This window comes from Eleginops maclovinus, chromosome 20 (genome assembly GCF_036324505.1).
Source record: "Eleginops maclovinus isolate JMC-PN-2008 ecotype Puerto Natales chromosome 20, JC_Emac_rtc_rv5, whole genome shotgun sequence".
Lineage (NCBI taxonomy): Eukaryota > Metazoa > Chordata > Actinopteri > Perciformes > Eleginopidae > Eleginops > Eleginops maclovinus.
This window is the reverse complement of record NC_086368.1, coordinates 20,214,293-20,241,316: the sequence shown is the minus strand read 5'-3', so window position 1 is coordinate 20,241,316 and position 27,024 is coordinate 20,214,293. Positions and strand designations below refer to the sequence as shown.

The following is a 27,024-nucleotide window of genomic DNA, read 5'->3' as shown; positions in this document are numbered from 1 at the left end:
GTCATAGTGAAAATGAGATGACCTTATTTAATACTCAGGTATTTCACTACATTTTTAGTTTGTGATTTATGTGTAGTCATAGCTTGCTGCATTACTTTTGTTAGGTATTATAACATAAAATAAAGCATTTATTTACTGTGGAGGGTAGTTTCACAGGTATTTGTTACATAATATGTCCTGTGGATTTGAGTAGAATGACCCCTTAAAAGGAAGCAGAGTTTTTTTTGTTGTTGGTTGTATTATGTGAAGCAGTTGTGATAATTTTATCAGAATATTTGTTTTCTTTGCAGGCTGATATATTTCAAGACCTGTGTGAGATCAAAGAGGTCAAGCTAACATGCTAAGAGAAAAGCAATGATTAGAGGGTCATTTAGAAAAAAGAAATACATATTATTTCTTTTCTGTTCCTCAAGCTGCCTTTAACATGTGTAGGAACCAAAGCTAGCTATCTACTCCTGGAGAACAAACAACAAGGACGCAGCAATGGACAGTGTAATAAGTATTTTATTGCATTTTATAATGCCATTGTCAATAATTAGTACAGATTACATGCAACTAGACCTACTGTACAGTTTTTTTATTGTCTGCATGGACAGACACAAGAAGATTCAGGTTACAAATACACAGATATATGTGTGTGTTTTTTTATACAGCATGAAGGAAAGGGCAGTGACTGGCATTACATGGCTGCCCGGGGTGGAGGGTCAGAGGGCTGGGCTCCACTTTCTGTCTAAAGCCGCTGCCCAGTCCCTGTACCCACCTCTTCCTCGGGTCACACTTTCAAATAACAAGAAACAGAACAAAAACCAAAGGAAAAAGAGAGGTAAACAGGTAAACTGAAACTAAGAAACAATAGAGAGTCACTGCTGAAAATGTACACACATTCCTTAGGTTTAACCAGAGGACAGCTGAAGTGGTAGTTCCATCAGATTCTGGCTATCTACGTGATAATACCGTCAGGCAATGCTCCACTTTGAGAGTCCCTTCCCCTCACATGACACCTCAGAACTGTCCAATCACAAGTCAGGATTTGGGCACCCGTGTCCTTTGAGTCAGTCACCAGCCAATAGGATGCAGGCCGCTCCTACAACACCTTACGTGGATGTACGAGAGAACAGCTATCAGTGAAGTCGATGGAGACTTTTGGAAGTAGCTTGGTTTTTGTTTGGTTAAGGTTGTGGCATTGGTTTGGTTACAGTTTGGTTACAGTTCAGGAGTTTGGACTAAGCAAATGGTTGCTTTCAATGCCTTTGGTAGTCAGAGGGTGAGCTGCATCTCTGAGAGCCATTCCACATTTTGGTATTGAGACTACATGAGGAGGAGTATCAAAAATGCAACAATGTCTGGCTTTGATCTGTCTCTGTGGGACTGGGAGATGAGGTCTGTGACTGGTCACCACCAGCCAGGTGTGTGACTCAGTGACACCCCCATGGCGCCTGCAGATGATTGGCAGCTCTGTGGGTCGGAGTTCAGCACAGGAATGACAGGGGTCAGGGGTCAGAGGGTGGGGTCACAGGGAGCTGGGACACATATTGGCACCTGAGAGGACCAACAGCAATATCTTTCTAGAGCTCCGCGATTTTTTTAAAGCAAGAGAGGGGCTACATATTCATACATTTTTCCTCTTTCTCTTTTTCTTTTCAGAGGTTTTGGTCCTGTCTTTGAGAAAAAGTCCTTCTGAGGTATCAATACATAATGAAGAAACTTTTTAGTTTGTTTTCCATTTGTTTTGTTTTTCTTTCCTTAAAAATGCATAAATGCAGTACAGAGACAAAAAAGTATCAAAATAGACCTAGCTAAGATAAATATACAAACAGGTGTTACCTAAACCACTGATCTAACTTTTATTCTTTTAATTTTTTTTTGAGATAATACACTTAAAAAATCATCGTCCCAGACGTTTTATGAAGAACTGAAAAAATGGAAACAAACAAAACAAAAACTAATAAACCAAGATACCTGCAGCACTTAATATGATAAATACATATACTTCAGCATTAGCAGTACAGTATAGGAATCAGAGCTGAAAGCTTTACAATAGCTAAACAGGTGCAGAAAAAAAAAAGACAGGAGATCAGAAAAATCAAAAGGAAAGAACGGGAAAGAATGCCCTGGAGAGATAAGTCAAGCATTAATATACAAGAATACATCATGTTATGCCAAGCTGGAGAAAGAACAGAAGTGTTACATGGCGACCTGTGAACAATCTACATCTTTATAAAACAGCTTTGTTTACAGGTGTACCTTAAAGCACAAGTCAGAGATCATCTATGTACTGTATGCAGCAGTTCCTCTGGGTTTGGATATTACTAGTAGTATTGATGAGTTTCTTTAAGTGTGTGTTAGTCCTCTCAGCATCTCTGTGAGTGTTTCGGCGAAGCGGCTGCCGCTGTGTTGAGGGTCTTTGGATATCTGGATGGTTAGAGCCTCTGTTGCACTAACCCAGAGCCCTGCTTCTAAGCCTATGTTACTCCCATGTGTGTCTTCACTTCACAACACACTTAAGAGACGTAGAGAGTGCTTTAGATGTGGTTTAAGGAGAGGTAGTCATTTTTTAATTCCATGGAAAGTGAAACGTCTCTAAGTTTTTGGGCTGGAGCAGATGTGTTAGGGAGTCCAGATCGCCAAATACCTTTTTTTTTCTCTTGTCAGTCATACAGTAAAGTGTAACAACAATTTTGGCATTTGTTATAATCATCGAGTAAGAATGGAGGAAAAAAAATATTTTAGTTCGGTCTCCCATTGGCTATGTGTTGAACCGTTTTGAAAAGGAGGTAGTGTTATTTTTGGTTTTTATCTCGTTTCAAGATGTCCGTCTGCCACTTTGTACTTTGTTATAAATCAGTCTCTAATGTGACAGGAAACAGTCCTGTTTGAACACAAAGTCATCAGAAAGGTTCTTTCATTAAATAAGAGAAAATTATTTAAGTGCAAGAGATAGTTTGACAAAAAGTAAGAAAATATGAACCCAACTTTCAATTACATGATGTCCCTTGGTTGTTTTCCTCTTACATTGGTATGTTATATTTTACTTGTTCCCTCTTTATTAAATAATATGTTTTTGGAATAACTCCTCAAAAGATGTGACCAGTACACTTCCCCTTTCTGCAAATACTACATACAGATCTACAGCGTTCTGTTTTTTCCCTAGATTAAAAAACTCCAAATGTTTGTTAGGACAGCACCAGAAAAAGTATCATGTAAAGCAGAAAGTGTTCAAATGCCTAACGAGTGCCTAATTTTTAGGCCTGCTCATACAGCAGTAGGGCCAGTCGGGTTGTGTTTGGAACACAGTTTAGCCTGAGAGTGGGAGAGACAGGGTTTCACCTCTAAGTGCTTTTTTTTCTTTTCTCTTTCTTTTAGTTTTTTCAGAGGAACTGTGCGAGGTTTGTTAATACTAGTTTTTGGCCTCATACCTAAATGTGAGTCATTTGTAACCGCTTATCATGTAAAAGCTTTGATGTCTCCGAGTCTTAGTTTGCTTCACACACTTTGGTTTTCGGAATGGTCAGCACTGTAAATTATGTAAAATTTCAACACAATATTTATATGAATACAATAATAAGAATTCAAACTCCTGGTTTGTTGTCTTTTGGCCAATTCTTTAAGAATAAGAAAAAAGGAAACTCATAAGGGCAAAATAAACTACAGGGTTTTTGGTTTTCTACATATTTCTTTGGTTACCTGTAACAAAAATAAAATGGGAATAAGCAGATAATAGTTTAAAATAAATGTTAAATTTGGTATGGCACTGTAGAGAAAAGTAATGCTTTTTATGATCACGGAAAACAAAAAGAATAAATCTCACGTGCTATTCCTTTAACACAAACTCACACAGTGAATTGCAGATAGCTTCTACACAGTAACTATTACAACCATAGAGCTTTGAACCGAAACTGAGCAGAGTTGCCACATTTGGTGTCCCACAGAAAGAATTCCCCTTTTTTTGTTTATCAATTTGGACACAGTTCCAGGCAGAACCTTTGTGGGATGAGGTATTCTCTCACTGCAGTAATAATATATATATTTTTAAAGCATTACTGATATTTCTCAACTAAATACACAACCAAAAACAAATGAAAGAGAGAATACAAATAAAAAAAAAGGTTCAGCTGTTAAATAATGTCTGGATAATGGCAACTTTAAGTGCTATTTCCAAATTTCTTGCCTGCTACACTTGGGATAGATATGGAGAGGGGCAGGAGTGGGGGTTGGGTATCACAAGTTGGGACAATACTGCGCTTTCTTTTTTGTTTTTGCCAATACTCATTTGGAATGGTTTGAACAGCCAGAATAAATCAAACAATTTACAATACAAAAACAAAAACAGCATCCTAAGAAAAGGTACGTTGAAACAGAACGCCACCATGGAAATATTGATCCTCAAAAATAAACAATGATAATAACATCAAATAAAAAAAGGAAATGACAAAAGCTACCACACTTTTTTTTCTTGTTATACTCCATAATCATGAACAGTTTTCTTTTTAAGTCACAATTTTTCTGTAGACGCTTCCTCCCTCATTTTTCTCTGCTTCCCCTCCTTTCTTCTCATTCTCAAAGTGTTCCAAGCTCATCGTTCCATCCGCAGACGGAGCAGAAGAGAAGGACAGCACCAAATGGTCCTATTCCTGCAGTCTTTTCGGGGTGGAGATGGGAAGGGATCGAGGTGGGGTAAGGAATATGTCTTTTACTCACTTAGAAGCAAAGAGTTTAAAATATGTTCGTCACTAAGTGTCTTGAAGGGGGGTTTAGACAGAGACTGGGGCCACAGCCTCGCCGTCGAGACGGGAGCCTGCTCTGCAGAAGTGTCGGAGCACTGTTGGAGGTAATCTTTGAAAGCGCTCCTCCTCCCTTCCCATCTTGAAGCCCGACAGTTTCATTTCAATCAAATAAAAAAAATTAAAATGCAAGTGATTGACTCAAGGAGGGGGGAAAAGGAGAGGTGTACTGCACAGCCCCTGGTGACTGCTCCAAATATATATACACATGATCCTGTGTGTGTCTATCTCTTTCAAACACAAACACACTCACACACAAACTCACACACCTGTGTGGCTTCTCAACTGACGTAAAGATAAAACAGCTAGCCAGATAGCCTGGGACAACAGCGAGGGGGGGCGTATGCAGAGTGGTCGGGCAAGGAGAAGAGTGTGTGTCCAAACCTCTGAGGGTCTCTACACAGAGGCTGACCAGGGAGGATGATGACACAAGGTTTGACAAGTGATTCCGTGTGTGTGTGTGTAAGTGTTTTTTGTGTTGTGTATATGCGGTAAGTGGTGTTACACCTCTGAGCCAAGTGTTGTAAAAGAAACACATGGAGGTAAAGCAGTGCTCCACTGTCTTGTTTTAGCGCCTTACGAGTAACGGAGGTCATCTAACCCTGTTTGGAGTTTCTCAATGTTGTCCTTGGTTGCTTGCATTTTCTTAAAAACAAAAAAAAAAATCTCTTTTTTCTCTCTTTTCTCTTAAGTGTACTGAAGCTATCGTTTCCTCTTCACGCTGACAAGAGGGCTCAGGGATTGATTTCCCTCTGGTCCGATGGGCATCTTTCCTACTCCAGCTCCTCGGTGGGAAGATCCTCCTCCAGGTCGCGCTCGTCGCTCGGCAATGGCAGGCTGTGTGTGGCGCCGGGCAGGAGGGATACTGACCGGATGTCCTCCTCCAGATCAGTGGGCTCCTCCTTCACATGGACATGGTGGCTGAAAGAGCAAACGGCTGTTAGCGAGGCGAGGGGGCGAGTTTTAAAGGCAGATGCCAATGACAGAATTTCTCCTCCCAAATATTTCCTGAATCTAGTTCAAACTATATCAAAATGCATTTTGTGTTTTTATTATTTTATTTTATGATTATTGTTGTTGCAGTAAATGTAAAGTACAATTGAGGCAACCAAAGCACAAAAAAGACACAATAATAAAACACAGCTATGGTTGTTGTTGGTGTATGTATAAAGTAGTTGGTACTTTTTATAGAGGTCTGTAGATTGACCAGTTGTGTAAAATTATCTCACATTAAATTATTATTATTGATATTTTCCAGCTATCTATATCTTTTTTGTAATGTTCATTAGGTAACACAACGCAAAATACTGTATATTGCAGGCGATATAGCTTTAAAAATATTTTCATCTGCAGTCCAAGGGCAGATAGAACTAGTGTGAACAAAACAACAATAATGTCAGTTTAGCCCTTATACCTATATCATAAGAATATAATATTGATCGACAACATTGACTGCTGATAAAAATGTCACTATGAGTCTTATACAGTGGCTTTGTGTGCGTGCATGTGTCTGAGCTCCATGTTTACCTGTACTGGTGAGGGCTGAGCGTGGGGCTGCAGCTGCCGTTGCTGTTGACCTGCTCCACAGTGGAGCTGACATCATCGTGGCCCACATGCAGCATGTTGAGGCTGGCCGCAGAGGGGCTCATCATGGAGGGGCTGTTTAGCAGGGACAGACTGCTCTCTGCCAGAGCCGCCTACACAAAAACATCAAAAAAAAGTTTTGTCTTAAAATATGTTTCATTAAATTAGAAGTAGCTAAATGACAAAGGCAAAAGGGGTATGTGATATAACAAAGGGCTTTATGGAAATTATATGTCCTTACTGGATTTTAGGGCTGACTTTAGGACTAACAATTATTTGTATTATTTTTTTTTTAGAGATTATTTAATTAATTGACATACAATCTTAAGAAATCACAGATTCTTAAAATGTAAAGTATGGTTTAGTCGGTTCAAAACAAATGATATTCCGTTTTATATAATATTAACAGAGAAAATCAGGGAATATGCATATTTGAGAGGTTGAAAAAAGCATTTTCTGCAATAAAAATGACTTAAACATTTATTGATTGTTAAAATAGCTGTTGGCTATTTTTCTGTCAATCAACTAATCATTGTACATTTTAACTGTACTAATTAAAATGTGTTGAAACCAAAATAAATGTAAAAAACTGTATAATAAATGGTCACTTCTACAATAATTGATGGATAATGTTTTTCTTTGGGTCATATGTGAGCTCTTACATATGGAGCACATTCAGATCCACTAACTTGCTAGTGAACTTGACAAACCACTAGGGGGCACTTATATACAATGCATTTCACCATCATGGCTTGTCCTTGTCATAAGTGTGTGTGTGCTCATGTGAAAGTTTCAACAGGACCGTTGAGCGGGACTGATCCACGACCTCAACTTAAACGCACACGGCGGAACATCAATGTCTGCAGAGGAGAAAACAACTGAGCCAACAGGGCGGCTTGTGTCACTGCTCCACATCCAGCTGTGTGTGGAGGAGACAGGTTGGACACAAGCTGAGAGACTCACCCCTCCTCTCCCTCACACAGGAAGGGGGGGAAAAAGACAAAAGGAGGGGAATTCTCACTGGCTCAGAGATGGATTTTCTGGGACAGGCGATAATTTTATGCGGTAACCTTAATTGACAACTACTTGACGCTATAAATCATCTCAGTGGCAAAATTGCATGTGTGTGTGTGTCTGCGTAGGAGTGAAGAGATGTGTGTAGAGTGTGTACGTGCAGAGGTAGGGGTGGCGCATGTGTGAGAAAGTGAGGTGGGAGGTGAGAGTGTGTGTCGGTGTGGGAAGAGGAGGAGGAGGAGGAGGGAGGTGGTGTGAACGTCGTTAGGGAATCTGCTAATTATAAGAGGGAATTGATATTAGTGCCCTTGATTGCGATTGGCTGCTATGTATGTGTGTGTGTGTGTGTGTGAGAGAGTGAGAGAGACATTGGGGGGAGGAGAGGGCATTCCTTACCTGGTAGCTGGCGTTTAGGGATCCAAAGCCCAGGCCTGAAATCATGTTTTTCACAAGAGTGGGACTTCTGCACACAAACCAAGAGGGGGAGAGGGAGTGAGAATCACAGATTGAGTGCACATGTGAAAAGATGTCACCTCTGACAGATGCCACAAATGGGTTTGTTACATGTAGAAACATACACAGACTGTAAACAGATGCTAAAACACACACATAGGAAAGTGTCTAATATCTGGCGTGCAGGTGTGTGTGTGTGTGTGTGTGTGTGTGTGTGTGTGTGTGTGTGTGTGTGTGTGTGTGTGTGCGTAATTATCCCTGGTTTCTCTGGTGGTTGGAGAGAACATCTGTTTACATACGCTAACAAGCTTTTTTTCTCTCCTGCATCTCACACAGCTGCTTACTAATGGTGTCGACAAACAGAGAAAAACACACACACACACACACACACGATAAACCAGCAGCTCTTTTTTTTTTTCAGGATTGCTGAGTTGGCCTCTTGGTAATAATAGAGGGTCCATTTAGGCAATCATAGTGCCAGCACCCATAAGCTCGCACTCACATCAACCTGAACCGTGCAGCAAGAAAACAAATGTGTGTGGAGCAGTGTGTGTTTGTGTGTGTGTTTTGTGTGTGTGCTTACCCGGTCATCTTTGGTGGTCTCCTCTTTTGGTATTCAACTTCATCCACAGTCCACACAGCCCCCTTCACGTTCTCAACGCGAACAAAACACTTGTGCAGACTCAGGTTGTGGCGCACAGCATTCTGGGAAAAGGGAGAAAGAAAAAAGAGGAAGTTTTAACATCACTGAAGAAAAACTGACAACTGCTAAGCGAAGGAATTTTATTTTGATTCATGGTGTAATATTTAATATGATTTGTCACATTTTATTCAATTTTGTAGTGACCTCTTCTTTCTTTTTTTCTTTAGAAGGGACGGAAAAGTCTGGCTTGTGGTGGAGAAGAAACACCAGCATGCAAGGAATGCATTACATTATCAAAAACGACATAATCTTTATCTGTACAGTGACACATAGTTTACTCTCTAATGTTCTCTGATGTCTCTTGTTAATATCAGACATTCTTTTCCCTAAATACTTTAAACTTTACTTCTTGAATTTCAATTACATTTCATGACTTCTATAAATAAACATGTCCTTGAGGAGAAACTCAAAACCAGCAGCAATTGTTATTTTTGTTCCTCTCTTTTGGCTGGAGGTAAAAACACTCACTCAGGGTGTGTTCAGTACAAACAATGCTTTCCAGCTCGGTGTTAGATTACCTTTAAAGTAGTGTGACCTGAGGGTGTGTTTTATCCACACACACTGTAGCTCTATGTACAGTGCCAATACAGGGTAGGAGTTCTCTAGGAGCGTTATTTTATCTCAGAATTGTTCTAATCAGTCACCATCAGCACACACACAGAAACACACACACACACACACATCCAGAAGCACTCAGACAGGCACGCAGGCAGGCACACCGCTATCTTCGTCTCACCCCCCCAGGGACAGGCCTCCCTTTTCATCTGCTATTTGTAGTTTGTTCATGCCCAATTTCATTACCAATTTTAATTCGTCTATAATTAAATCCTGCATATTCTCTCTGACACGTTGTTCTAAGCCGAGAGGGAGGGACAGGCCAGGCATGCATCACTCCTTGCCATAATTACACACACACAGATACACACACACACACACACACACACACACAGACACACACACAGACGTAATTACACAAGCCATAATCAGCGGAGGAACCCTTTCTCCCCCGCATCCCCTCAACCCCCGAGCCGTGATGCTAAGTTTTGTAAATGAGTCTGACCCCAATCTGCGCCCGCCACCCTGACAGTGCAAACACACACACACAAACACACACACACACACACACACACACACACACACACACACACACACACACACACACACACACACACACACACACACACACACACACACACACACACACAAACACACACACACACACACACACAAACACACACACACACACACACACACACACACACACACACAGATACACACACCAGACACTAGTGCTATTGCAGTGCTATTTGCATTCGTCTCCGTGATGAAAGCCTAATTCTCCCAGTTAAAACATTAGCAGTCATTTACAGTGGGTCACAGCACATGTGCCACTCATCTCCTCTCTCTCCGGCTGAAAGAGGGGAGGTAAGATTGTGTAAAACAAAAAAGAAATGGAAAAATTAGAGTACCATTTATATCAGGTTTCTGCAAATTCAAAATGTTTGAACATTTGATCAGTCTGCTTGTGCTTCTGCCTCACTGAGACACTTTACTTCTCTATGATCCTAAATAAGAATTTAAGAGAACAGGCCCAATCATAAATAACATAATTAATAAACAAGTTAATTATATGTGATGACTTTGAAACCAAGTTAGTGTTAAACGGTGGTGGAAAAAGTGTTGAAGCACTGGAAATACTATTACTTATATGTATTTATTATAAGAAACATTTTTTTGGCATCTCACAATGCAGAAAGAGGCCCCGGTGAGCGTTACTATTATATGTTACATGATTGGATAATAATTGCTGATGAATGTGTGAGCAGCATTTAACCTGCAAAGTATGTATTAATTTAAACCGTAAAAATCACTGTAATGTAATAAAAGTAAAACACTTGTACTAAAAATAAACCGTTGTTTTCTGGTAAGTTAAACAGAAATATAAACCTCTTCTTTTAGGCATCCTATCCATCCTGCAGCACCTTGATATGACACTTATATTCATCTCTCTTCCTCTCTCAATCACCCTTTATTTTTCTCTATTTCTCTCTCTTGTCTCATCCTCATTTCTGTCCGTTTCGTTCCTATGATCAATGACTTCCACTCCCTGACACCGCTGCTCTCCTCATGAAATATAACGGCTTATTAAAGGACATACATCTCTACGGCCCTATTTGACTCGCTGAGCTGTTATATAAATACATAAGGCCATGCCGAGCTATATTTAAAGGTCTGCGAGGCCAACAGCACAGGAAGCAGACACCAGACATTAATAGTTAAAATTCATAAAAGTGAGATGAGGAGGTAAAAATATTCCTGGCTGCCCCATCTCTTAACCCTCTCCGCACCCCTCCCTCCATCCCTCCATCATCATCTCATCCTTCCCTCCTTAGTTTAGGGCTATTAAAAGGAGGACGGGGTCTCTCCTCACCCTCCTCTCTCTGTCTCTCTCACTCCTTCGCTTATTCTCTCACTTTACCTCTCTGGAGGAACTGACACTCAAATTAGTGTGAGGTTTGGGTAGAAATGGGTCAGCACCTACAATGGTGGGATCAGGCCAGGTGTGCGAGAGGCATGAGGAGAGTGAGAAGGAGAATTCAATGTGTGTGATCAAGAGCAGTGTGTGTGTGTGTAAGCTTTTTATGTGCATCTCTGTAATGAGGCTGTATAACAGCTAGATTGTGGCTCTACCGGGCTAAGTGGGGCCGACTATCCATGTGCCGTGTTGGAGGTGAGAGAATTGTTTAGGGCCGAGATGGAGGGAGACGGAGAAAGAGGAAAAGGGAGAGTGAGGAAGCGGGAGATAATGAGTGCAGCAGTAGGAAAGTGTCTCATAAAGGATGGAAAGAGCCAATAACTGTCAAATCAGTCAAATCTTTAGGAGCTGAGCAAAGTCAGCTTTAAAACCTTTGTGCTTTTTACCTTGTGTCTGTGTGACTGTGTGTCTTTGTATCATCCTGAGTGTAATGGCTACATTCAACCCTTAAAAATGAATCAATTTTCTGCAAAGTGAAGTCATTTTGTACAATCCGAATGTTTTTAACACTGCAAAACCTGCCTGCAGATTTTGTTTCTCTCATTGTGGTCCCAGCTGGCATCTGCTTGGGTTAGGGGCTTCGTCAGTAGGCAGAGACCACAGTTACTCTGCATTCAATTAGAGCAGCTTTCATCCAGCCAGAGTTGTGTATCACATTATAGTTTGAGTCAAAATATTGCTCTTTGATTGAATCAGCTTCCAACCATTCAGAGCCGCGGTCCAACTTTCATTTTCTAAATATGGTGCTGCTTTTTTTCTACATCATTTAAACAACGCCAAACCCGTTGGCTAAATGGTCTGGTTTCTATTTGTTGAGTTAACATTTAGTTTTGACATTTAGTTAGTTCTGAGAGGGACAAAGCACAACTGAGAGTGTGTATAGCATGAGCTTTTACCTTCCATGTTGCTGTGTTTCTCCTGAAATAGGCAAACTTCCGTGTAAACCAGTTGTAGATCTCATTGAGAGTCAACTGTCTGTCTGGGGACTCCAGAATGGCCTGAGGACAGAGAGAGGGGACACAACCAGAGTTAGAGGGGGAAAAATACTGATGGCAAGAAAGATAGTGAGACTTGATCATGAGAGGGACTTACATGGCGTATAAGAGAGGCGTAAGTAAAAGGAGGCCTGACATCAGCGTTCTTGTAGAACTCACAGTTCTGAGCCAGCTCTGAAAAAAAAGAGGTATGATCATTATAATTCAGCAAAAAAATGTATTACAAAGTTAAAAGTATAAAAATGGAAATAAGCAGATTCTCAGTAGAATTATATATCAATATATCCATTAAATAAAAGGATAAAAAAACTGTGTCTAATGTAAAGAATATATTAGCCGTGTGTAAGGTATTTACAAATGGCTTTTATTTGATTTTGTTTTTATTCAAGGATCGAGCTGATAATGGGTGAGAACTGTGGTTAGCACAGCTTTGTAAAGAGGCGCAATATTATATTATTCTTTAGAAGCCAATCATTTATTTCTTCTTATTATATTATTTAAAGCTTTGTGAATGTTAAAATATGTGACATTCATTCTTAACCCCATACTTAAAAAATAGAACCAAAAAACAAAAGAGATAGCATCAACTGTATAATTCTTTGAACAGTACATTAAAGTAAAACATATGAAGTTGCTCTTCCAGGGAACGTTTTGAAGAAAAAAAACTAACAAGAAATAAGATACTATGAGCAGTTCTATTGCAAAATAATATGATTTGCCTAATATTAAAAAGTCAGGTACTGAGTGACTGTATGTTACCTGAGGCGATGGGGGTGCAGTACTTGTCCGAGTTGCGCCTTCGTATGGGCCCGACCCCGTGCGAGTGGGAGTGGGAGTGTGAGTGCAGGCTGGAGGAGCTGATGACTGAGGGGCCCTGGCGCATTGGGGTGATTGGGGCGGCAGCTGAGGTGGGGGGGTGAGGAAGACCCTCTGGGTACATATCGCTGTCCCGCTTTAAGAGAGAGCCACCGGAAGCCAGGTTCAGCTAGAGAGAGACACAGAAACGCAGACATTAGGGTTCAAGTTTCATAGGTTTCTACATATCAAATCAACTAAATAGGTGTAAATTCTGCACTTCTTAAAAAAAAATATATATATATATATATATATTTTCAAACACACACTGAAAAATGTCCTGCCCTCATCCTAACCTCATTCTAAATACAATGGATTTTATATCTGATTGATGCTTTTCTTATATTTACTTTAAGGCTCCACAATCTGCTGGGCTGCTGTTTACAGAGGAGCGCCATCTACACAGGACAGAGTCAGGTGATATCAATGTATTAGACAAAGCTTGTGTGTCACAACATACAAAACCAATTGTGTTTCTTAAAATTTTTGCCTCCTGGGTATGTAATAATATTTTTTAATCTGAAGTTGTAACTCAGTAAAATGTAATTATTTAACCTACAGCAGTATACGTCGCTATATCAAGGAAGTTAAGATAAATAACCTATAAAAAAATTAAAGCTCCAAACACTCTTCTCGTTTGTGTCCCTACTGTACCAAATGCATTCTTGCGAAGAACCACACACACCATGCATATATACTTTATTTATACACACAGCACTGGCTGCAATTAACCCTGCGTTTACAAATACAAAACCACACGACAGCGTGTTTGTAAGAAGGGAACACACACATGCACTCTGCGGTGGCGGTGTCTTGTCTCGTGACCAATACAGCCCAATTAGGCAGAGCCTTGCACACACACACACACACACACACACACACACACACACACACAAACATACAGAACCAGTACTCCCAGTCTCTCTGGGACAGGCGTTGCAGGGCTCCTAGTTTAGGACTAATTAAAACCCCTGTTTGTGATTGTGTGTGTGTGTGTGTGTGTGTGTTGTCCATATGTAAAACGTGTGAATCGCCCTCTCTTTACTCTGCCCCCTCTCTGTACCATTTAAGTGGACTGGAGGGGGCGGGGCTGTTTAACAGGTACTTCATTAATGCTGCAACCCTGCCACATCACCACGGCAACAGTCGAACCCTGTTAATTGAGGCCAAGCTTTGTTTCCATTCCTGACGCTCCTCCCCTGCCCCTCCTCCTCCAATCCCTGACCCCGAGGCTCGTCTCTGGTGGTGACAGAACACGCCTCTTCCTGATTTCCCATTAGATGTTAATAGCAGCTGATCCCCCAGCGATCAACGCATCATTCACACACACACAAACACACACACTCACACACACACGCATATTGCCACTCGGCTGCACCCATTTACATCCCCTCAAATTAAGACACTCTACCTCTAATTGACAATTAATTTCAACATCTTCATATTTTAATAAGACTCCTCGTCAATCTGAATAATGAAATATTCATTAGATATCTAATAACAACCTCACCAACCAGTGTGGACACACACACAGACACATGCACTCACATCACATCAAATTTCTATCCCTTTTGTGGGCACACATGGAAAATACTGTGAGAGACTGCTTTGGCTGTTCTCTCTCTCCGACAACCTAGCAAATTAAAAATCCCAAATGTTGAATTGAATACAGAAATGAAGTTTGACTCCGAGACAGTTTGAATGAAATAAAAACATCATGAAAGATTAGTTTTCTGAGGAAATAAATGCATTGTATCATGACAGTTTTCAAGATCAAAATGAAACAAAGTTGTCTCTAGAATTGTTCAAATAACATATTAACCCGCACTGGTCAATAGGGGGCGTAGATACCAAGCTAGACAGTAAGAGATCCCAAGAAGGTTTAAGAATAAAGAAACAGTTCGGTTAAGAGGAGTTTGTAGGTGAATAGGAGCTAATGGTTTGGGGTCAAAGGGTAGAAGATGAGGTCATGTTATATTGGGTTTAGGCTGGAAGCATGTACTCACCGGTTGGTTAAAAGGCTTTGGCTCTGAGGGGCGCATGTGCAGGTGGGTCATCATGGCCTGAAGTCGCTCACTCTCTTTTGCCAGCTGTAAAACAAACAAGGGTGGTTACCGCCATGAAAAAGTCTTTATTTCACTCCATAATGCTTAGATTGATATCTCGCGGTATTGACACAGAATTACAATTACAATTACACCTCAGGCAGAGAGACGATTATGAAAGTCATCCGCTTCGACACCCGGAGCTCTCTCCCACACTTACACTAGCCTGCAGACACACTCGTCCCTGTTTGACATTGTTAACTGCCTTTTAATGGGTGCTGCTACAGCCTGTGGAAACGCTGAATCCTGTGTGTGTGTTTGGGCGCGAGTACAAGTGTACACACATGTAGCCTCCAGAACCAACGGATCTACACTAAGACAGATAGCACCATTAACATACTCACACACTGCAGAGATGTGTAAATATAAAACATTTAAACACAGTGCCTGAGCCGCTGTGAGTGTGTGTGTTTGTGTGTGTGTGTGTGTGTGTGTGTGTGTGTGTGTGTGTGTGTGGGTGTGTGTGTGTGTGTGTGTGTGTGTGTGTGTGTGTGTGTGTGTGTGTGTGTATGCTGTCGGAGGGTAGAGTTGTGGGCTGCTGAGGGATGAAGTGACTTGTCAGAGAGAGAGAGAGACGGACGTCCTGATGTGATGTGACACCAGCTGCCTCTCTGTCACTTTGTGTTCCCTGGTGGTGGCTTCAGGCGCTCAGCTAAACGCTGTTTACCACCGCCACCAAACACAATGCTCACCCTAATGCTGGAAAGCGCACACACATATTACGCAGTGATGTGAACAGGGTATTCTGAAGTGCTTTAGAAACTATGTCAAGATGTGTCTGTGTGAAGAGGTGGCCTTTGTGTTTTCACTTCTCTTACATACTGTGTGAGAACAGAATTTCACTTCTTGTCCAGTGTTGGTGTTTTGCTTTTGTCCGAGCATTCAGATGTTTCAAGAGCATTGCGTGCATGAACCACTTTGAGATCAAGAGAGGCTGTGCTGTCCTCCGCTTTCTAGCTCATCTCTCTCTCTCTTTTTTCTTCTCTCTCTCCCTCCTCCTCTCAGCCCTGCTCTCTCTTGCTGGTGACCAGAGCAGCTTTATAATTGGAGCAGCAATGGCAGCTTTTCTCTGCCGACTGCTCCTTTTAAATTACAAGCTCCACTGCTCTCCATAAACTCTGCCCTGCTTCAGACAAGTTACTGCCATTGACTGGCTGAAACATTGTTCCAGACTTAGTTTGTGAGTGGATGAAATGTCGTCGTATGTATGTGACTCACCTGTATCTCTAGTTGCTGGACCACCTGCATCTGGACTCGGCACTGAGCAGTGCTGCGGTCATCTAGGGCGTGCTCATTGTTCAAGTGCCTGGAGGTGAGGGGAAATGCAAGAAGGTAAATTGACATCCACGAAAACATCACTGAAAGTTCCAAAGTTAAATAAAATGAACAGCATCCTTGTTAAATCAAATACCATGTCCTGGATAATGAAGTAACACAACCCCACTCTTGCACTTTTATTTAAACTGCGTTATGAGCTGTTTCAGCGCTGTAAAAATAAATCATAATCTTGAGGTTTATTTTGTCTAGTGAAGTACGCAGCAGCTGTGTTTTGTGTGTGTATACTTCATTGGTGCTCAGCGAGCCGTGATCCAAGACAACCACCTGGATATGAGCTCATGTGTTATCGCACAAAGCCTTATCTTAAGACTTTCTGTTAGCTAAACTCCACTCCACATATTAACACTGCTGCGCATGTGCGTGCGTGTGCATGAACGAGTGTGTATGTGTGAATAGTGGCACTGTTTGTTTCCTCCAATGTAGGAGGACCCGGGACCTTCTGATCTTTCCCAGCCCAACCCTCCCTGTCTCTCTTCCTCCATCCCTTTCTCTCTGCTCTGTCATCGCCAAGGTTATTCACAGGTTGCTGCAGCCTGCCCGGTGTGTGTGTGTGTGTAGTTGTGTGTGCCGGTGAGCTTTGCTATATCCTGTGGTGTTAAGTTACAATCCGAGTAATCTTCATAAAGCCACTTTCCTGACTTGTTTATTGTGAAATGTACAAGAAGAAATGTGTGTGTAGAGTGTGTGACTACTGAGTGTGTGTGTGTCTTTAAGAAAGCAAAAAAAAAGTTAGGCAATATCAGACGAAGACTAGAAATGAAACAAAAACAATGATGTCATGGCATGGCTAATCCAGTCAGATAGACGGCTCAACACAAGTGCACGATAATAATAACAAAAACATGATCTCACCCCTGACTCTCTTTTTCACTCTGTGCTAAGCTCACTCTCGCAATGCCTTGTACTTCTGTCCACTCTCCCCTTCCCACTCGTCTTCCCCCGCAACTCCCTAAATGCCTATGATTCACACTCATTCCAACCAAAATCTGCCCCTAAAACCCTCCCCTCTCTCTATAGCCGGGCCATAAACAGTAGCAGTTTTTTTTCCCGATGTGTCCCGACAATGAGGCTCTGTTTACTCCTCTGAGTGCTGGCAGACAAGGCTTTAACCCACATTACACCCAGCTCTACCGACCACAGCCAGAGTATTATACCAGAGGACGGGGAGGGAGGGGAGGTGGGACTGAAGAAGGGAAGAGAAGAAAGGCCTGAAATAGTGGAGTATCTCCCGCCTCTGTTCTTCTGCTTTACCCTTTTCCCTCCTGGGGCGATGACTAAGGCTGGCTGGAAGGGAGCGCACTGTCGGACTGACGGCATTATCTGTCACTGCCTCTTTCTCTTACACACACACACACACACACACACACACACACACACACACACACACACACACTTAGTCCCTCCATCTGCCCCGGGGCAACGTGAAATAAGACACCAAACAACAGCTTTCCTCTTCAAACTTTCCCAGCCTGCCTGCACACTTTGATCTGACTGTCCGATGCCATCACAATCACCACGCACGCTTCTGTGATAATGTGTGTGTATGAGTACGTATTTCATCACCCCTGCTTATTAATATCTCCGTTGCTCAAATATATAAGAGTTCCACACCGATAATGAGAGTGTGAGTTTGTTTAGGGCTTCATTAAAAGGCTTTGTGAAGCCTTCGTTAGCAGCTGCAGTGCCACGGGGAAGTCCGCTGTACAGTGTGTGATAGAGGAGGAGGTAGCGGAATGTCAAGGCCAGAGACTGCATCAACATCCCCCAGTGACTCCAAACTAACATGATGGTGGCAGAGTGGGAATAAGTGAAAGGGAAGGGTGTTTGATGTATTTACTTTTGTTGTGGAACAAAAAGATGTGCATGTCTATGAGCTAATTAACAGTAATTTTTCTATTAAGAAGTGAAACAATGTGTTGGACCTTTCAAAGAAAAAGCTTACAAAACATACAGAGAAAAAAACAAACAGCAACTAAATGAGGGAAAGACTTAGTGTCAAATACTAACAAAGGAACACAAAGGAAGAGGAATAGTCTTGTAGGAGGAAGCCAAATAAATCTTAGGCAGATGTTGTGTCTGGGTGTACTGTGTATCGGTGTATGTATGCATGAATGTGCCTCAGAGCAAATGTGATGCAACTGATTGCAACCAATGAATTAGTTAACCAATTGGAAACATGGCTGATGATCATGACTGACACTCATTAAGCACACACTGTAGCTCTGCTTCATCTTTTGCTAGTTCTAGTAATCTGATTCAAAGGTGTCAAGTGTAATTTTCCTCCAATGCTACTAGGTGCTAGCATTGATGAGCTATAATTTTTTTTTTAAAGAATGCTGAAGTTAGAAGATAATCAATATGTTTATCTATATGACATTTTGTTAATAAATTACATCCAAGAGCCCTTCACTATAACAGGTGTACTGAATATACTATATGCAGAACCTCAAGGTACTATGATAAATGTTTTTCATTTTTTTGTGTCAGTAACCCAAACATTTCAATAATATTTCATATTTTTGTGTGATTGTTAACTTACTTGATGAACTGTCCCATGTCCTCACACAGTGCTTCACAGCCAGGCCATTTACACTCCCCATGGCCGTAAAGAGGATGGGAGCCGGCATGCTCCTCATGACTGCACACAAGAAGAGGGAGGTAGTAAAACACATGTCCCAATTTTCATATAATGTTATGTTCATAAAATAAACAGCAAGTAAAAGCAACTACTTCCTCAGATAAGAAGCAAATGTTTAATATACCGCACTCTGGCACTCAAAAACAGACTTACAAAGCTAACTGCAGAAGCAGAAGCAACCATTCAGCCATCTGAGTCTGGTTAGCAGTCATTAGTTTGAACAGTTCAGTAAGCCAAGTGCAGAGAGAGGAGGATAGAGCAGAGTGGGGTCAGTTACAGAAGCCAGGCAACTAAGGGAATTGGTCCAGCAACCTCAGAGGCACATTCAAGTCCATGACCTGTCTTTCTGTCCCTGCCGTATGTGATGTGTGTGTGCTAGTGTTGGTGTGTGTTCTTATGTTTCAGGAGTTGACACAGACTCGGCACAGGACCAACCAGCCATGACTGATTGGCGGCGGGTGCCGTCATGTGCTGGTTGTTCTTTTGTGGTGAGCTTACGTGTGCGTGCACGTGTGTTTCTGTGCATACATCTGTGCATATTTATGAGCGGTTGTGTATTTGTGTGTGGCAATGGAAGACTGAGCCAGGTTTGGTTTGGGCCCAGGGTAGAATAACTGTGCTCGTGCATGTTTGTGTGTGTGGGGCAGGTCCAGTAGCAGATGTGGTTCAGACCTGGACCATCGCCGACGACTGCTGTCTCCACATATATTTACATCACTGTGTATGTGTGTGTATGTCTGTGCGTGCACGTGTGTGGGGGTATTGGGATGGGGATTCTCCCAAATCAACATCAGAAGGTTGTCTAACAAAAAACATTTGTCTCGCAGATGGAAACATGTCTCTCTCCCTCTCCCTTTTCTTTTTCGCCTCTTCCTGATCATATGTGCTTGCTGAGGTTGAATCTTGTGTGTGTGTGTGTGTGTGTGTGTGTGTGTGTGTGTGTGTGTGTGTGTGTGTGTGTGCGTATGTGTGTGTTTGCTGGCTGTGGTTGAGTCAACTCAGAAGCAGCTCAGACAGCAGACATGACAAACTGCTGGCGACCACATTCTCTTCCACATCAGCCATGCATTAGCTTAGCAGGCTAACACACTAATGCAACCCTCTGTGTGTCATCTACAGCCAATTCTGTTGGTCTACCGGTAGTATAATACAGCTTTAGTATGAACACTAATAGAAGCTCTAGAATGAGGTCAGAGGTTAGGGTCAGCACTGCCCCTGGAGCAAACAGTGAATCAGTGTTTAGACCACCCTCCCAGAAGTCTCCTTGTCTTCGTCATATCCTCCCATGTTTGTGTGTGAGTGTGGATGTGCTACTCACTGGCTGCTGGGGGTGTGGCCACCTTTGGAGTAAAGGGGGACATGTTCATCTCCAATGTCTGACTTGGTGAAGGAGGATATCCACTCAAACAGTCGGGCTCTAAAAGACAAAGACAAGCAAATAAAGCTATATGATACACAGCCCTCAAACGGATAGTGAAGTACAAGATCAAGCAAACGTATCAACAATATGTCAACAAGGGTAGAATAATTTATGTCTACAGCATATACTGACCTACAAATATAGAATCGAACAAATTAATTTTCCACCATCCTGTCCTCTCATCTATACTATACTTGCATGTGGTTGACAGTACACTGGAGGAACATACTGAACCCAACACACCTCCTATCAAATGAGCTGAGAGATGTTTGCACCCTGGTGATGTGTGGTATGCTGCATGTGAATGTTTTGTGTTTACGTGCGTAGGTATGGAGGAACATCTTAAAGCTAAAAGCTAAGAACTCATCCTCAAAATTACATAGCAAGAGTGTGTGACTTGACTGCAGGTCACACAGAGGACAGATGCATGTCGCAGTGTAAATATTTTTAAAGGAATAGTCTGAAATGTGTTGTTTCCAAAGCTTTGAAAGTGAGCATAGATTTAGTACCCCAATGGAAAGGATTCTCTGACAGCTAAGTAAAGTAGTGAAAATATTCTGAATATAGGGTACATTTAAAGTGAAATTGTTTTGGGGCCTTTCTTTAGGTGGTTAATGCCCATCCACAGTTCATCATTTAGCTTCTGTGCATTAATCCTGTCTGTTACTCCAAATAGGAATCTCTTTCTACTGCTGTGTTACACACTAACTTTAAATATGTCATACAACCCCAAATAAAAAAATCCAAGCTATCCCTTCAAGTATTTTTACATTATTGTACCTGTCTCTCTTTGGGGTGTGGCTCTGTCCATTGATCAAGCTGTGCAGTGGGATGTGAGCACTGGCAGCTTTGGGGAAGGCTGAGGTAGAGTTAGAGCTGTTGGTGCTCAAGTCCAGGCCCTCGGCATGTTTCAGGGCCTCCTCACTGCTCTGCACCCCCGACACCTCCTTCCACAGCTGTTGGAGGTCTGACGGACACATCGCTGCAGAGAAGGAATGCACAGTTCACTTGGCTGCATAACTCTTGTTGATAAGTTTCACATGCTCAGTGCAAATGTGATCAAACAATATTTAAGCTTATTATAACAAGAACACATTTGGTTCATATAAATTCAGATGAGACAATATCAACCACATACAGACACACTGTAAATAAACTGATGTCATAGAGAGATGTGACTTGCTTTTCTAATCCACAAAAAACACACATGCAACTATTAAAGTCCTCTGAGAGTGGTTAAGAAAGAGGAAAATAAAACAAACTAAAACAGACAAGAGGTTAATTTCTGCATGTTTTTGTTATCTTTCCACATATTCACTGTTCCTCAACTATTTCCTAATCTCTGTTGGCAATTGCTACTGGCCACCAGCACCACTGCTCCTGTCACTACCACTATTTGTCTGAACAGGGTGGGTGCACACTTTGAGTTCTCTGTAGTTGCAGCTTTGTTATTTCTGCTCCAATTTCACAGTTAGAGAGACGCCTAAAATGCCACAGCCTACTCCAATGGATCTTACCATGCACGCACGCATGCACGCACACGCACACACACACACACACACACACACACACACACACACACACACACACACACACACACACACACACATCTGCACACACACACACACACCTAAAGAGACCTCGCAGCAATCCAAATATTATGTCTGCTTTGTCTGCATTCTTCTGTGGTCCCGCCAAAACAAAAGTTCTCACTCTGGAGGAATGAGGCGGTGTGTGCAATAGATTTCTGTACATATATGTGTGTGCCTGCATTATCCAAAAAACACTGTGGTCACACCCAGCGAGTAAAAGTGTAAAAAAGTTAGACGGTTGTTCGATAAAGTGTTTCGTCTTTTGACTTATCAGAAAAGCACATTTATTCAAACAGAAATAAGAAGCTAAAAATGTAATTTTGATAAGAACTGAGATGTTTTTTCTGGTAAAACTCAGCATTTATGAATTTGCAAAACAAATAAACTTAAACATTGAGCAGGCAATACAAAACATTTAGATCGTGTGTGTATTTTATTCAGATTGAAATGTCCTCTCACAATAACCCCAATCTAGTGTTGACACCTACAAAGTGTTTGTGAGGATGAGAGTGTGTTTGCTTACGGTAAAAAAGTACACACCCATCTCAGGGTACCAGAAACACATGTCTATTCATTGATTTGCGTGGCCTTTAGTTACTAAGAAGGTGGGATCTAACAGGATGTAGTCAAATGCAATTAATTGTATTTATATTTGAGCGCTGAAACACAATCTCAATAGAAATAACTTTTTGATTGATAATGGTTTAATGCTCTCTGTTCTTCTTTGCCATGAACTCAGTAGCCTTCAAGTAAGAGAAATAAACATAACCACAGCAGGACCCCACTCATGTCCCCCCCCACCAGCCACCCACCGGACACAACGGCCCTTTGAGGCGGGGCAATAGTGTGTGCAGTTGTGTATGTGTGTAGGTGCAAGTGTTTATGCATGTGTGTTTGTGTGTTTGTGTGGCATGGCTGGTCAGAGGAATGCTCTGCCTCACGCCTGGCTGAGCCGTCACAATGGACCGGCTCTTTCACACTGCAGGGAAATTCCACTCTGATACAGAGGGAGAAAGTGAGAAAGGGAAGGAGATGCCAAAGGCAAATGTTTTTATCTATCGGAAAATGAACACTTCTTTTATCCGAACCTATGGCTTCTGTCTTTTTAGTAGTTTTTATAATTTGTATCTTCTCTGGTTTTTTTTTTAACGGTCTCTGTAAACTTTTAATTCCACTTACCCTCTGGCAGACACAACCATGCAGACACAACCACACACACACACACACACACACACACACACACACACACACACACACACACACACACACACACACACACACACACACACACACACACACACACACACACACACACACACACACACACACACACACACACACACACACACACACTCCCTGCCCTCTAGCACATAAACACACACATGCAAGATCAAGTTTCTGTTAAATTGTTGGGTCCTGTATTATTTGAAATGAAACTTTTTGAAGTAATAATGATTTGATTTGGTTTATGTTGGTTTTTTGGCAGATTCAAATAACAGAGCGGCTATGAATGTGTGTGTGATGTGACTTGCATGTGACCATGCATGAGAGAAAGAGAAAGATCAGACAGACGGGGGGAAGGAAACGGGGCTGTTTGGTCAACTCAGTCAGCGCTTTAGCAATGTTACGGCCACTTTAGAGCCCCTAAAGCATTCTCTGCGTGTAAGGTAGTGTGTGTGCATGCGTTAAGACATTATTGTGCACAGGCAAAAGTGTAGAAAAACACACACAAATGCACACATGTTCACTAAGGGCGGGTCGGTCAACAGTCAACATTTATCGTTCTTAAACCATGCTGACAAAAAGAAGGGACTGTGGGAGCAGTTACACATAGCAACAGGACAATATCCAGTGGGCATAGCAATAGCAAAACGATGATGTTCATGTGTCTGGCTAATCTCAAGTAGACACACACTTGCAAAAGCTCATGCACACACCTCCAAGCAGGGGGCTTAGTGGCATATTTTACCTATTATCCAAAAGAATACCTTCCACAAACCAACCAATCAGGTTCCTTTCATCTTTTTTGGGCTGATTAACTTAACAGGCTTCACCAGCGGCACTGGGTACAGGCCAATGTGTATGCGTGTGTCCTCAGTTATGAACATGTGTGTCTGCATGTTTGTCAGGTTGTGTCTGTGTGAATGAGTGTTGTTTGTTTATGAAAGTGTCTGCAGGAGCATGCACGTACCTTGCTGAAGAGACTGCATGGCGGCGGTGGGCTGCAGTGGTACCAGGCCTTGTCTCTGGAGGTTGAGGATGTGCTGCTGCTGGAGCTGCTGCATCTGGATCAGCTGCTGCTGGAAGGCCAACTGCTTACTGCCTAACTGCTGAGGGATAAAGACAGAGGGGGGAAAAGGTTATCAAGTAGCGTATTACTTCTATGTTATCCGCACATATTTCCTTAGTCGGTTACTTTTGTTTTTGTTATGATTTTGAAAATAAGTTATAAACACAGAAATCTATGATGTTTTAAAATATAGCTCCCACTGGACGATTGGCAACCCACTGAAGTATATGTCAATTTGTGACCAAAACATGCCAACAGTTGTATTAATATGGCCTCTGCTAATATTGGCAGAAAAAATTTGAATCCATGAAAGTACACTGAGTCTGCTGAGCAATTCTGCAGAAATCTTCAAACCCACAACAAACTATAAAAAGTAATTAAAAAAAAGATAATTATAGTTTTGGACTTAACTGCCAGACAGCTGCCTTTGATTGTGTCGTCTTTCATCTAAAAAGAAGCCCTCCCCAGTATTGTTATTATGATTTCAATTGGTCAGCCTGTCCCATTACATCATTCAATCCCAACAAATTCTAGCATAAAGTCAACTAACACCATTTAAAATAAATAAAAGTTCTGTATTAAACAGACGAAAGCTGCGAGGAGGAGGAGGTAAAGGGAATGAGGGCGATTGAAGGGAGAGTGGGAGAGACTACATGGCGATAATGTCGGTGTGTGTTGCGGTGATAAATGTCCCCTTTCCTGCCCTCCCAGTCTGGGTCAAACCTGGCCTGGGCTGTTTGAACCCCCCGACCAACCCCCAAAAGAGATGGAGTTTATCTTTTGTAGATAACAAGTAGAGAGGAAAAATAAATAAATACAACTTGAAGAATGGCTCATTGTGTGTGCACGAGTGTTTATGTGTGTGTGAGAGAGGGAGAGATAGAGAGAGTGGCAGCCTGGAACTCTTTGAACAGCGAGGATCTCACAGGAAGGGCAGATAGGTCACTTCCTTTCAGACTCAGTGCCTGGGGAGAATAAGTGTGATGGCAGTGTGTTTGCGAGTGGGAGGGGGCTGTTGGGGGGTGTAGAGGAGTTATCACAACAACTGTTTCAAACAAAGAGAGAGAAAACATTGTTTCCAGGGCCTGTTTCAATTTAATATGGTTTCAGCTTTAAGCTTTCATGTAAGTTAAACAAATATTTTATTATTTGTACCATATCATTTGCTGGAAATCTGGGGCCAGATTCATTAAAGAGCTTCTAAGGAATGAGGAATGAATCCACATTAAACTGAGAATTCTTTGTCCACAAAGACAAACTTTGTCATAAGCAATGGGTGTTGTGGTCACAGACAAAATCTGTGTCATTCTTACATGATTCAGTTCTTTGAAGTGAACTGCCAAATTCTCATTTGTTACAATAAATGGTCTATCATGATGAAAATGTCCTGAATGAACTGTTTTCTCTTTTTTCTCTCCAGCCCTCCTGCCCCTCCTTTTCTACTTGTCTGTCCATTTGATTTTTTTCCACTCCCCCCTCTGTCCCTCATTCTCTCTTGAGATATGGCTATGGTTTTTTAAAACACACATTGTGTATGTGTATATGTGTGTATATATGTGTGTGTGTGTGTGTGTGTGTGTGTGTGTGTGTGTGTGTGTGTGTGTGTGTGTGTGTGTGTGTGTGTGTGTGCGCGCCTGTGTTCTGTTTACATTAGCTGTGGCTGAGTGGCCAAAGCTAGCGTAGTAACAGGCTGTCAATGTGATTTATGAGCACATCACACACTGTCTGAGCCTGCCAGTCACAGATTCACACACACACATACACACACACACACACACACACACACACACACACACACACACACACACACACACACACACACACACACACACACACACACACACACACACACACACACACACACATCTAGAAGGATACTCACAGACACAAACACGCACACACACAGTCGAGGAGACTCTCAGGCACACACATGCACACATCTCTTGTGATGGTCAGAGCCACTTCATTAAGCTGACTCCTGACCAGTCCCAAATGCTCCGGCGACACACAAACACTGGCTTGACATACACATACATACTCTTTCTTTCAATGCATCACTTCCACGCAGACAAGAAAGTGAAGAGAAATTGCAGGAAAGAGGGAAAAGGGCAAAAAGTCACAGCCACTGAAGCACAAACAGTGGAAAGGCAAAGGAGAGATTTTATGTTCTTTTCTCCCTCCTTCCTCCTCCGTCTTTTGTCTCTTTCTATCCTCTTTTTGTGTGTGTTTGTGTTAAAGGCCTGCTGGAATCTGAAGTTGGTTAAAATCCTTTTCCCCATGACTCTTACTAGTAGTTTATTGCTTAAGAGAAAATATTCCTAGCTGATTTCTGATTATCTCACAGTGTAAGACAGGCTCACAAACAGACCAAGCCTAACGTAAATGAAACACATCCCCACCCCGGATATCTGACAGCAGCTGCTTGACCAAGAGAGATACGAGATCAGACTAAAAAGGTGTTTTTGATTGACGGCTCGCAGCAACTGAAAACAACTGACTACTGAAAATGGCCTTAGTCATATCAGCTCTGTGGGGAGGCATATTCCCTCAAGTGTGTGTGTTTGTGCGGTGAACCGTCACACATCAAGCATCTCCCTCTCTGCATGTATGTGTAGCCGTGTGACCAGTGTTTGCACTTGTCTCGTTGTTACAGGACAACAAACCTGAAAAGTGGGACAGCAGCAGAGAGGAGGGAGAAAGGGGAAAAGCGATGCAGACAC

At 42.0% G+C, this 27,024-nt stretch overlaps 1 protein-coding gene across 3 annotated transcripts in view; it reads right to left on the bottom strand.

Annotated features, from left to right (window-relative positions):
* Positions 1–486: 486 nt before the first annotated feature.
* Positions 487–27,024, bottom strand: part of foxp4 (forkhead box P4) — a 90,910-nt gene continuing 64,372 nt past the window's right edge. The window contains exons 6-19 of one of the 3 annotated variants that reach the window (XM_063911117.1): positions 24,206–24,344; positions 21,203–21,404; positions 20,321–20,419; positions 18,904–19,002; positions 16,245–16,332; positions 14,928–15,011; positions 13,272–13,319; positions 12,826–13,051; positions 12,164–12,240; positions 11,968–12,069; positions 8,416–8,537; positions 7,776–7,842; positions 6,309–6,478; positions 487–5,702 (exon numbers count right to left, since the gene is read on the bottom strand). In XM_063911117.1, coding sequence (XP_063767187.1) covers positions 5,555–5,702; positions 6,309–6,478; positions 7,776–7,842; positions 8,416–8,537; positions 11,968–12,069; positions 12,164–12,240; positions 12,826–13,051; positions 13,272–13,319; positions 14,928–15,011; positions 16,245–16,332; positions 18,904–19,002; positions 20,321–20,419; positions 21,203–21,404; positions 24,206–24,344 — 1,671 coding nt within the window. In that variant the 3' untranslated portion in view covers positions 487–5,554. The remainder of the gene's footprint in view (positions 5,703–6,308; positions 6,479–7,775; positions 7,843–8,415; positions 8,538–11,967; positions 12,070–12,163; positions 12,241–12,825; positions 13,052–13,271; positions 13,320–14,927; positions 15,012–16,244; positions 16,333–18,903; positions 19,003–20,320; positions 20,420–21,202; positions 21,405–24,205; positions 24,345–27,024) is intronic. The other 2 variants (XM_063911118.1, XM_063911119.1) reach the window with 2 other exon arrangements.